We start from the raw sequence: 12170 nt of genomic DNA on the forward strand, positions 1-12170 counted from the left end.
ACAGACTCGCTGCCAGCGGATTGGCTGCGAGCAGCGCCAATCTCACGTTCCCCCCGGGCGAGGCGGGACTCAGTGCCGCGCTCCCTGCATCCGCTCTGCTGCGCGCGCGCGTGGTGGGTGCGAGTATGGGGTCGGGCCTGCTCACCGGGTGAGATGCTGGCTGCTTGCCGCTAGTGGATGGTAATTGCTTGCCTCGCGCTAGAAGGAAGGTAGTGTGGTGTGACTAACGGGTATTTATTATATCCTCGATGGCTCGAGGGCCACCTTCCCTCTACCCGTCCTGGTCCGGGCGCGAACGCTATAGGGCAGCTAAGGGCGCTCCCCGCGGGGCGGGAAGCAAAGCCGGGCTTGCGGGCGCGCACACGTGGAACGCGTTCTCTGAGCGGGTCTGGGCTACGGGGTGTTGTGGCTTGGTCTTTGTTGCGGCCCATTCCCCAGACCCTTCTGGGTGGAGGACTTAAAGTTTGTTTTCCAGGCAGCAGATTTAACCCATGGCAACTGTAACTCATCTTGTGTGGGTGGCGGTTTATAGTATTGTATCCTGTGGCATCATACAAGGGGTGCAAGTTAAACTCTTTAAAGTTAATCACGATTTTTGCTCGTGGCCTTCTGGGTTTATCCGTACGCCGAAGAAGACAGGCACCTATATTACATGCTAAGGAAATGTGAATACCAAAAATTGATCCTGAGGAAAGTCTTGATTAGGTTTTTTGGGAATCGCCTTTGAAATGTAATTTCCCTCGCCTTGGCAGTGCAGAAAGTTTGTGATTTTTATTGCCGAAATAGCTTTCAACATTTTGAAATTGACTTAAGAGAATGTTGGCTGTGTATGTCTATGTATCTTGCATTTCTGTTGGCTTTCTGAACCTAATTGTTTTGGATTTAGTCTGATCTTTAAATAAATGATTTCTTTGTGTTCTCTTTAATGGAAGTCTGTGAGTTCTCTGATCTTTACTTCTTTTTTAGGCACACCTGTTGTCCTTAACTGACTTTCCGGGTCATCAGCACTCCTTCAGAAGTGTTCCTTTTCCCTCCCAGCAAATATGGAAGACTGACTATCTTGATATTCCCAGACATTCTTTGCTGTGATTTGTAAGCCCGATTAAACCCTTCCACTTTTTCAAAAGCATTCATTTGGTACACATATGGTATAGAGTGCTATATTCCAGGGGCTATGCTAGGGATCTGTGATTGATATAAAACCCTTGTCCTCAAAGAACTCTGAGTCAGGAGGAACAGACAGAAACACATATTAATAGAGTAACTTGTGATGAGGTTAATTAGAAATGAGGTAAAGGGGGACTGCAGAGGAAGGAATACCTAATCTGTTGGCAGGTGAAGGAAAGGAGGCTGCAGCGGGGAAGAAAGGCTTTCTTGAAGAGTTGATACTGAACTAAATCTGGAAGGATGATTAGAAGTCAGCTGAGAGAGAACCATGTGAGCTGAGGAAGGAGTGAGTGTCACCATGTTAAGAGAGACGAGTTGGCTGGGCACGGTGGCTCACACCTGTAATCCCAGCACTTTGGGAGGCCAAGGCGGGCGGATCACCTGAGGTCAGGAGTTCGAGACCAGCCTGGCCAACATGGTGAAACCCTGTCTCTACTAAAAATACGAAAATTAGCCGGGCGTGGTGGTGCGCTCCTGTAATCCCAGCTACTTGCAGGGCTGGGACAGGAGAATTGCTTGAACCTGGGAGGCAGAGGTTGCAGTGAGCCAAAATCGCTGCACTCTGGCCTAGCAACAAAGTGAGACTCTGTCACAAAAAAAAAATAAAAAAAGACAAGCTGTGCAGTATGATCGCCCTAGAGCACATTTGGGCAATGATGGGATGACTGGGAGAGTAGGCAAAAATCCAATTGTTAAGAAGTTTGTACTTAACCTGGTTGGCAGTTGGAAACCTTTATAAAAATTTTAAGTGGGGCAGCAACATGATGAAATTTAAATACAGAAAGAACCCTATAGGTGGTTGAGATTCGAGTCAAAATATCAATTAGGTGGTTATTGCAGTAGTTCAGGAGAGAAAGGTTGAGAGGCTGAATGGAGGCAGTACAAAGAGGAGAGGACTAGTTTGGGAAACATTTAGATAGTAGGAGAGAGATGACTGGGTGGCAGGATGTAGAGAGCGAGTAGAATTTCTAGGATGACTTCAAGGTTTCTAATTTTGCTTTATGTGCCTGGATGGAAGGTGTTTGAGATCATGGCCTTTGGAGTCAAACATGCCAAGGTGTGCATCTGCCACTTAATAGTTTTGTGATCTTGAGCAAGTTACCATGCCTTTAAATCCTATTTGGTGATAAAGGATGATAGTATACGTAGAGTTGTGAGGATTAAATAGGATAATATATATAAAATTCTCATGATGGCTATTACTTTTATTATTAAACAAGAAATATAGGAAGAACAGTTGATTAGAGGCCGGTCGTGGTGGCTCATGCCTGTAATCCCAGCACTTTGGGAGGCCGAGGCGGGCGGATCACCTGAGGTCAGGAGTTTGAGACCAGCCTGGCCAACATGGTGAAACCTTGACTCTACTGAAAATACAAAAAATTAGCCAGGTGTGGTGGCGGGCACCTGTAATCCCAGCTACTCGGGAGGCTGAGGCAGGAGAATCGCTTGAACCCGGGAGGTGGAGGCTGCAGTGAGCTGAGATTGCGCCATTGCATTTCAGCCTGGGCAACAAGAGCGAAACCTGAAACTCTGTCTCAAAAAAAAAAAAGAAAGTTAGAGAAAGATTCTCTAATCAGTTTGGGACATGCTATGTTTAGGTTGCCTTCAGGTCATCTAAATGATGATATTTAGAAGGTAGATGGAAGTAAGGCCCTAAAGTCCAGAAAAAAAGTGTGAGATACAGGTGAGCTGGGGATGGTGTGGAAGCCAGTTGAAATTATGTATATAAAGGGAAGGAGGATACTTTTTCTAATGTTTGCATTAGCATAAGAAAGATGCTGATAAATTATATTTAGTGGTCCTTCATTAATATTCATGAAGTGAAGGGCTTGCCATGAGTGAAGCATTTGATTGTTCTGCCTGGCATCCAGAGATACATAATACATAATGTCCTACATTCAAAAGTTGTACAGCAGGAAAAAAAAAAAAGTTTTACAGTTCAGGACAAAGATGTAGTAGGTTTAATTATACGATTTAATTAATTTAATCTTTACAGTTATTTTACATTGATTATAGGACAAAATGATATTTGATATTTTGAATATATTAGTTTATCCAAATACGTAATTAAAATTAACTTCACTTTTTTTTTTTTTTTAACCTTTTTTAATGTGAGTACTAGAAAATTTTAAATGATATATATGGCTTACATTATAGTTCTATTGAACAGTGCTGGATAGAGTACTGGTTAAAATGGCAGGCTCTGAAATCACGCTACTTTGGTTTTATCCTAGCTCTTACTAACAGCTACATAATACTGAGGAAATTAAACTTTCTAAAACTCAATCAGCTAATCTATAAAATGGAGATAATACAGATATCATATGCTTATGAATTTGGTAGAGACACAGATATTCAGACTGTAGCAATATTAGGAGAGAAGAAAGATGACATGACATGGAAGAAGAGTATGAAAAGAGATGCAGACATCTTAAGACCAGAGGACACAATGGGATGGGGTAGATAAAGTGTGATGGAATTCATGCTATGAATTGCCATGATCTTAGTAAACTAGAAGAATGAGGAATATTGGGATGCAATTATAGAGATTTAAAAAAAAGATTTTGGATTTGGCATTGTAGGAGATGAGGTATTATAGGAAACGAGACAAAGATGATGAGATTAAGACTGCTCAGAAGGAGTCAGTCTAGGTTTATACCCCAAAGTTTTGTTGATCAGTGTTTTTCTTAGATCCTTGGGATTTCCTAGCTGAGGTGGAAGACTTCTTGAACCCAAGCCTAATGTGTGAGCCCCTTTGGGGTAGGGGTTAGAAGTGGGGGGATTGTTCATTTGAGGGTTTAGAGGAGCTCAGTTTAGTCCCAGTACCCTGGGATGTTTTTAGCATTTATATGCCAAACACTGTAATACATTATTTATATATACTACTTTATTTACTTCTCACCACAATCATATGATATCATTATTAGATCCATTTTATAGATTAGGTGATTGCATTTTAGAGAGTTTAATTTCCTCAGTGTTACATATCTGTTAGTGTAAGAGCTAGGATAAAACCAAAGTAGTGTGATTTCAGAGCCTGCCATTTTAACCACTGCTCTATCCAGCACTGTTCAATGGAACTATAAGCCACATATATCATTTTAAATTTTCTAGTAGTCACATTAAACAGATTTTTTAAAAGGTTAGTTTTAGTAATATATTTTATGTAATCTAGTGTATCCAAGTAGGATAAAATCATCCTATAATCAATGTAAAAAATTGATATGATTTTTATTAATGCTGAGTTGGAAATTGAGTGTGTATTAGCACATCTCAATTTGGACTACTCACGTTTCTAGTGCTCTAGTGTTCAGTAAGCTACATATGAACTAATGGCTACCATATTGGACAGTGCAGATCTGTCCCTTAGATTGAGGTAATTCTGAAGCTTTGGAAGAGTGCAGAGGTGCCTTTTGCTTGTGACAGCACTAATTTGTGTGAATGTTATGATGATGGAGTAGCCTGTAGTCCACTGTTGTCCTGCTTGACTGGGACAGGAAAGCCTCCCAGCTGTTGAGAACAACAAAAACAACTATTGAGAGGTAGTTATTCACAGCTGCTCTCCTGAGAACTGGGTACCCCAAAACTGAATCAAATATATAGATTAATTAGAGGGTAATTAATATTTAAAAAGAATTCCCAGCATTCCTTTACATAATGATCTCTCATAATACTCTACATTTTATAAGGCCTTATCATTTGTAGAACAACACTTTATATATACTTCCTTATTTGATTCCTCACAGTAAACCAGTGAGGTATTAGCTCCATCTTTATAGATGATGAATTGATTTATGGAGGGATTTGAGTGATTTGCTCCATTTTTATAGATGACAAATTGATTTATGGAGGGATTTCAGTGATTTGCTGAGTTTATGTGTAATAAAGGTGAACCCCCAATACCTATTTTATAGGCTCTGGTCTGTTATATTTTTTTCATTGTGCCAATCACCTTTGCCTTGTATATAGCAAAATATACCGTATTTATGAACTGTGATCAGTTAACACTCTCGGAACCCAATATGTTGGCCTCTTCCCAGAAGTGCATTCCTTAAACTCCTGTGTAATTGTTATAGTGCCTATACTCCATTTCCGACTCAATTACTGAGTCTTTCTTTATATGTCTTTGTTTTATGCTGCCTGAGAAATAATCCTAAACTGATGACTTTTTGTTGTGTTTGTTTTTGGTGTTGCTATTTTATTTGCACCTAGATTGCATAGGATTAAATCATCATAGGAGCATGTAACTAGTCATGGGAAATAAAGTACCTTGAGTCCACTCCCAGCCCCCATTTTTTTTGTCCAATAAAATCTTGATTCTGCAGAGGAATTGCATGTTGTCAAGCTTGTGCTTATTTTCCTGTAATTTTTTCTGAAATTAGGCAATAAGATGCAAAAAGCACCCCCCTCCCTGCATGCTTTACAGATGGGATTTCCATAGAACGTTTTTGGATTTTTCATTTGTTTGAACAAAGGATTTCCAGTTACCAACAGAGATTTTGGATTTGCAGGTTGGATCTATAAAGGACCTCAAATGCCAACTTAGAGATTTGAGCTTTATATTATTGGCTTTGAGGAGCCACATGATTAAAATAATGTTGTAGGCAGAATAATATAGAGCATAGTTATCTGACATGTCTGGTATGAGACTAGTTCAGATTAACAGTAATCCTAACTCTAAAGGAGCTCAGTGATTGAAAAAGGCATTATAACTCATCAGAATGCATGGATGACTAATGATGTTTAAATGAGACTGTTGGTAAGGCACATAACTGATTGTCATTATCCACTTCCCAAAGTTATATTATCACTTGGTCATTCTCAGCCAACATTACAATCATTATAGCACAATTGTTCTTATCATTATTCAGTTATTACCATAGCATTTGTTTTTAAGAAATCTTTTTAGAACATGCATGTCTTGATTCCAGTATCTGTTAGCTTTCAGTGATCTACTGTAATGAGTTTGGACTAAGATGTAGTTGGCACAGACATTTAAGGAAATAGATTTGAAAAAATCTCAAGTGAAAAGTACCTGGGCCCAGTTACTTACTCAGCTTTCAGCCTCTTAAATGTCCATAATAAGTATAATGTTTTATACATAGTACCTGCTTTCTATGGTTTAGCGGTTTAAATGCAATCCCATATGTAAAGTGTTCAGCATACTATATATTTAATGTAGTAGTTGCTGTTCTTATTGTAATCATCATTTTAATAAACGGCAGTATAGACTGGGTGACCAAAGGTGAAGAGTCATTGGGGCTAATTAGGAAATTATATTGGGAACTAAACATGAGAAATACTAAGAAAAGAATTGATAGGATTTAGGAGTTGATTAGATTTGAGTCAGGGTGAATGGATTATTCCTGTAGGAAAGTTGTGGGTTTAGGGTAGGGATTGGTTAATTATACCTGGAGTTTGAGCTAGTGATTATTTCAGCAGGCAGTTGGAAATACAGAGTTCAAGTTTGCAAGAAAAGTCAGAATATAATTAGTCACACAAAATCCTGGAAGAAATTAGAAAAAAAGCAATTTCTTCCTCTAATGTTATTGTGGACTTTTTTTTTTTAGGTGCTTGTGGTAGAATATTGTGGACTTTTTGAACCCATTTTTGGTTATTTTTATTCATAGGCATTTATATGTATTCATATATTAGGTATCAATAGAGGAATTGTTGAAGGACTTGCCTTACTTCTGCCTCTTAATAACTGGATGACCTTGGACAAGTTTTCTAATTTCTTTATGCCTCAGTAGTTTTATAAAATTGAGGTGATAATGGCACCTGTTTTCATAGGGTAATAAGAAGAAATAGAAGACTTATGGCTGGGCGTGGTGGCTCACGCCTGTAATCTCAGTACCTTGGGAGGCCAAGGCAGGCGGATCACTTGGGGTCGGGAGTTTGAGACCAGCCTGACCAACATGGCAAAACCCCATTTCTACTAAAAATGTAAAAATTAGCCAGGTGTCCTGGCGGGCGCCTGTAATCCCAGCTACTCTGGAGGCTGGGTCAGGGGTGCCTGAACCTGGGAGGCAGAGGTTGCAGTGAGTCGAGATCAAGCCACTGCACTCCAGCCTGGGTGACAGCAAGATTTCATCTCAGAAAAAAAAAAAAAAAAAAAAAAAAAAAAAGCAGAAATAGAAGACTTAATATTGTATGTGCTAACAGTTGAGCATAGCATACAGTAAGTCTCAATGAAGATGATCTGTTATCATCTGTCATTATTATTGCCGTTTGTCCTGTTGGTCAGGAATGTTTAACAATTCTTACAAGTTGCATTTTTATCTTCTAGCTGCTCTGTTAAAAGCGAAAATGAAACAATTGCCTGCGGCAACAGTTCGACTCCTTTCAAGTTCTCAGATCATCACTTCAGTGGTCAGTGTTGTAAAAGAGCTTATTGAAAACTCCTTGGATGCTGGTGCCACAAGCATAGATGTTAAACTGGTGAGTGTCCTTGAGAACCTAAATACCTTTAAGACAAAGAATAGGGGCTGGACACATGTTTTCTCCTTAAACTGTTACCTTTATTTTATTTCTTTACACCAATAAATTATTCTTAGGACATTGGACCCTTTGTCTTAAGAGTAAATCCTTAAAAATAAATTTTGATTTAAATTAACATTATAGTAACACTAAAGGAAATATAAAAGAAAACATGTTCTTTAGGTCTCCATCACCTAAGACATCTAATGTTTGTATTTTCTACAAATATTGGCTATTCATATTTCCTTGTTTTAGATATTTACTTTTGCATTTTATTTTTTCCATCTAATCTAATTTCAAACCGTTTCCCTTGTTACTTTTTTCACATTTTAAAATTTAAGTGCTGTATATTAAATCATTTGAGTAAATATGGCCTATGTCACTCATTATGATTTGTTGCAATTAGTTTCCATGACTAGTTCCCCTGTTCTAAATTGCTAACACATAGAGATATGGTCTTTTTTATTCATTTTTGTGTCCTCTTTACCTGGCTAGTACCTAGTACGTACTAGGAAGGTAAATAAATCTGATTGAATGTAAGAATACATTTTTTTAAATCTCTTAATTATCAGATGTTTATGCTATTTCTAGTGTTATAGAACTAGAAACAATGCTGATAGAAATATATTTGTAGGAAAGGGACCTAACTTTTTCTTATCTACCAGATAAGATTCTATGAGGTAGACATGTGTATGTGTATATATATATATATATTTTATATGGACACAAATATATATATATCTATATGTAAAATAAAATCCCTTCTTATAAATCACTTGTCATAAAACACTGTGACTTAACTACTACTATACCCATTTTATTTGTTATTTATTTATTTATTTTTTGTTTTTTTGAGGCGAAGTCTCGCTTTTTCGCCCAGGCTGGAGTGCAATGGCGTGATCTCGGCTTACTGTACTCTCCCTCCCCAGTTCATGCAATTCTCCTGCCCCAGCCTCCTGAGTAGCTGGGATTACAGGCACCTGCTACCACACCTGGCAAATTTTTGTATTTTTAGTAGAGGTGAGGTTTCGCCGTGTCGGCCAGTCTGGTCTTGAACTCCTGACCTCAGGTGATCCGCCCACCTCGGCCTCCCAAAGTGTTGAGATTATAGGTGTGAGCCACTCGTGCCTGGCCGTACTATACCCATTTTACAGATAATGTTCTGAGAAGTTTCCCAAAGTCTCATAATTAGTAAGTAGTGGAGCTAAGACTAGAATCCAGGTCTTTCTCACTCTTAAAACCCATTCTTGATCTTCTCTCTGTGCCAGTGGTTCTCATGATGTTTGGGTGCATCAGAATAACTTAGGATGTTTGTTAAAACCGTTACTGGGTCTTACTCATACAACTTCATAGTCTAGATGGGGCCTGAGAATTTGCATTTCTGGTAAATTTCTAATTGATGCTGATGCTGGTGGGTTATGGAACACACTTTGAGAACCATTCTTCTATATCAAACCTCTGCTCTGTTTTGAATACACTCTAAGCTTTATAAATGAGAAAACAAATATATTAAATTAAACCCAAAGAAAGACAATTTGTTTTTCTTAGGCATTTCATATAGTCAGTTCAGTCTGATTAGAGTATAATTGATAATGATTAAACAGGATTAGATAGTTATATCTGACAGACTTCACTTAAGAATCTTTGGCAGGCAAACATCTTTTTCTTAAACATTTCTGGAAGAAAAACTGGTTTTTAAAACAGTGTTACAAAGCCAACAGAAGTCCTGTATAAACTAAGTTAAATATTTTAATCTGGCTGTAAATTTTAGTCTCTTGACATTTACCATTATTTGCTTTGTAGAATTTTAAGATATACACCTTAAATGTGTGGCTCTACATAATAAGACCTGTTTCATTATGGTTTTATGCTATAATAGCTATCCTGACTAGATATGTTTTCATAATTAATTAAACGTGATGGTACTATTTTAAACATTTAAACAAATCTTTGTGTTCTTTATTACGGGGTTTCGAGACCATGTTGCCCAGGCTGGTCTCGAACTGCTGACCTCAAGTGATCCACCCATCTCAGCCTCCTAAATTGCTGGGAGTACAAGCGTGAGCCACCATACTTCGCCTGATTTTTCTTTAAAATGAGCAAGACAGACGGTTCCCAGAATGTAAACTTAACTTTATTCGTTTATTTATTTATTTTGAGACAGTCTCATTCTGTTGCCCAGGCTGAAGTGCAGTGGTGCGATCTCGGCTCACTGCAACCTCTGTCTCCCGGTCTCAAGCGATTCTCCTGCCTCAACCTCCCAAGTAGCTGGGATTACAGGTGTGTGCCACCATGCCCAGCTAATTTTTTGTATTTTTAGTAGAGACCGAGGTTTCACCATGTTGACCAGGCTGGTCTCAAACTCCTGACCTCTAATGATCTGCCTGCCTTGGCCTCCCAAAGTGCTGCAGTTACTTGCATGAGCCACTGTGCCCAGCCAAACTGAATTTTAGATTGAGAGGTGTGAGGAAGAAAATCTTAGGCATCTGTCTCCAATGTTTTGTATATCTAATTTATCTAAAAATTGCTGACATATACAGTATTATATCATTTTAGGTTATTAAAAAGACGTGATTTTATTTTAAATGCCAGAGTCAGCATAATTATAGAAAGATTTTTTTTCCCCCTTTGTAACTTGCATCTGTGGTCATACACATAAGACTTTGTGGAGTAAAGTCAGACTTATTTATTATGGAAGTTGGCTACCAAATTTAGAATATGGTGTTCATAGAAAGTGTGATCACTATGAGAATTTAAATTTTGTTTTTGTTATATATGCATATTTTTAGTATAAGAATATAAAACTAAGCTATGAATTGAGATTTTGAAAAAATTTTCATCTGATATGATGGCTCACACCTGTAATTCCAGCACTTTGGGAAGCTGAGGCAGGAGGATCGCTTGGAGCCAGGAGTTTGATACCAGCCTGGACAACAAAGTGAGACCCCACCTGTACAAAAAATAAAAATAAAAATAGTTAGGCACTGTGGCGTGCACTTATAGTCCCAGCACCTCAAGAGGCTGAGGTAGGAGGATCACAAGCCCAGGCATTCAAGGCTACAGTGAGCTATGATCATGCCACTGTATTGTATGTAGCCTGAGTGACAGAGTATCTAAAAAAAAAGTCTTGATTTTTTTCAAATTAAAAACTCACTGTTGTTGCTAAATTAGATGTGTTTTCTCAGCAGTTTCCTGTTAGATGGCTGTTTGCAGAAAAAGATTTAGAAAGTTATAATGTAGTAAACATAGATTTTTATGTCTACAGTAAGGGAGAAAGTATTAAATATCAGGTTGATTCCTACCATAGAAAAGTAAAATAAGGAAACAAAAAACAAAATAAATAAATAACAATCAGGTTGAATAATGATACTTGCTAGGTTCTTCCTCACTAGAACATGTGTTACTTTGTCGCTGATGGAGTTCTGTTCTGTTTTGTTTTGTTTGAGGGCCATACATACCAAAGGTGTATGTAATTCAGAAGAATTTTTTTAGTCAAATTTAAACATAAATTATTGTTTATTGTAAATACCCATGATAATGAAACAGTGAAAAGAAACCTTAAAGATCAGCCTAACCTCCTTATTCAACAGTAGAATCTGTGTCCAGAGAAAACAAGGGAGTTGCCCATTGCACCATAACTAGAAATTAGTAGAGCTGAAGAATTTCAACTCTTATATCCATAATGCTATGCTTCCATAAAAGTAAATAAATGTCAAAATTCTTTCACTTGTGTTTCTTTCTAAGTGTGATAACAGTTTAATATTTTTACATATTAAAAGTGTTTTTTGACATTTTATAGGAGAACTATGGATTTGATAAAATTGAGGTGCGAGATAACGGGGAGGGTATCAAGGCTGTTGATACACCTGTAATGGCAATGAAGTACTACACCTCAAAAATAAATAGTCATGAAGATCTTGAAAATTTGACAACTTACGGTTTTCGTGGAGAAGCCTTGGGGTCAATTTGTTGTGTAGCTGAGGTAAGGTAATTATGTTGGTTATTTTAGTGATTTCATATTCACTGAATATTACAGTTAAAACTAACCCAGTATTTGGTGAAGTATGGTTTTAATTATTTTTATTATGGTAAAATATACATAACATAAGCCAGGCGAGGTGACTTATGCCTGTAATCCCAGCACTTTGGGAGGCCGAGGCAGGTGGATCACCTGAGGTCAGGAGTTCGAGACTAGCCTGGCCAACATGGTGGAACCCCGTCTCTACTAAAAATACAAAATTAGCTGGGTGTGGTGGCTCACATCTGTAGTCCCAGCTACTTGAGAGGCTGAGGCAGGAGAATTGCTTGAACTCAGGAGACAGAGGCTGCAGTGACCCGAGATTGTGCCACTGCACTCCCACCTGGGCAAGATAGAGCGAGATTCTGTCTCAAAAAAATATATATATACATAACATAAAATTTATCATTTTAACTATTTTTAAATGTACAATTCAGTGGCAGTGGCATTAGCTACAGTCACGTTGTCGTGTATCTATAACCACTATTCATCTCCACAACCTTTT

General features: G+C 38.1%; 1 protein-coding gene across 36 annotated transcripts in view; it reads left to right on the top strand.

Annotated features, from left to right (window-relative positions):
* The window catches only part of PMS1 (PMS1 homolog 1, mismatch repair system component), a 111946-nt gene that overhangs the window by 639 nt on the left and 99137 nt on the right, over positions 1–12170 (top strand). For 6 of the 36 annotated variants that reach the window (XM_054548662.2, XM_054548655.2, XM_024242957.3 and 3 more), the window contains exons 1-3: positions 85–209; positions 7457–7608; positions 11447–11629. In XM_054548662.2, coding sequence (XP_054404637.1) covers positions 7477–7608; positions 11447–11629 — 315 coding nt within the window. In that variant the 5' untranslated portion in view covers positions 85–209; positions 7457–7476. 36 annotated transcript variants of the gene reach the window in all.

Source organism: Pongo abelii, chromosome 11, assembly GCF_028885655.2.
Source record: "Pongo abelii isolate AG06213 chromosome 11, NHGRI_mPonAbe1-v2.0_pri, whole genome shotgun sequence".
NCBI classification, from domain to species: domain Eukaryota; kingdom Metazoa; phylum Chordata; class Mammalia; order Primates; family Hominidae; genus Pongo; species Pongo abelii.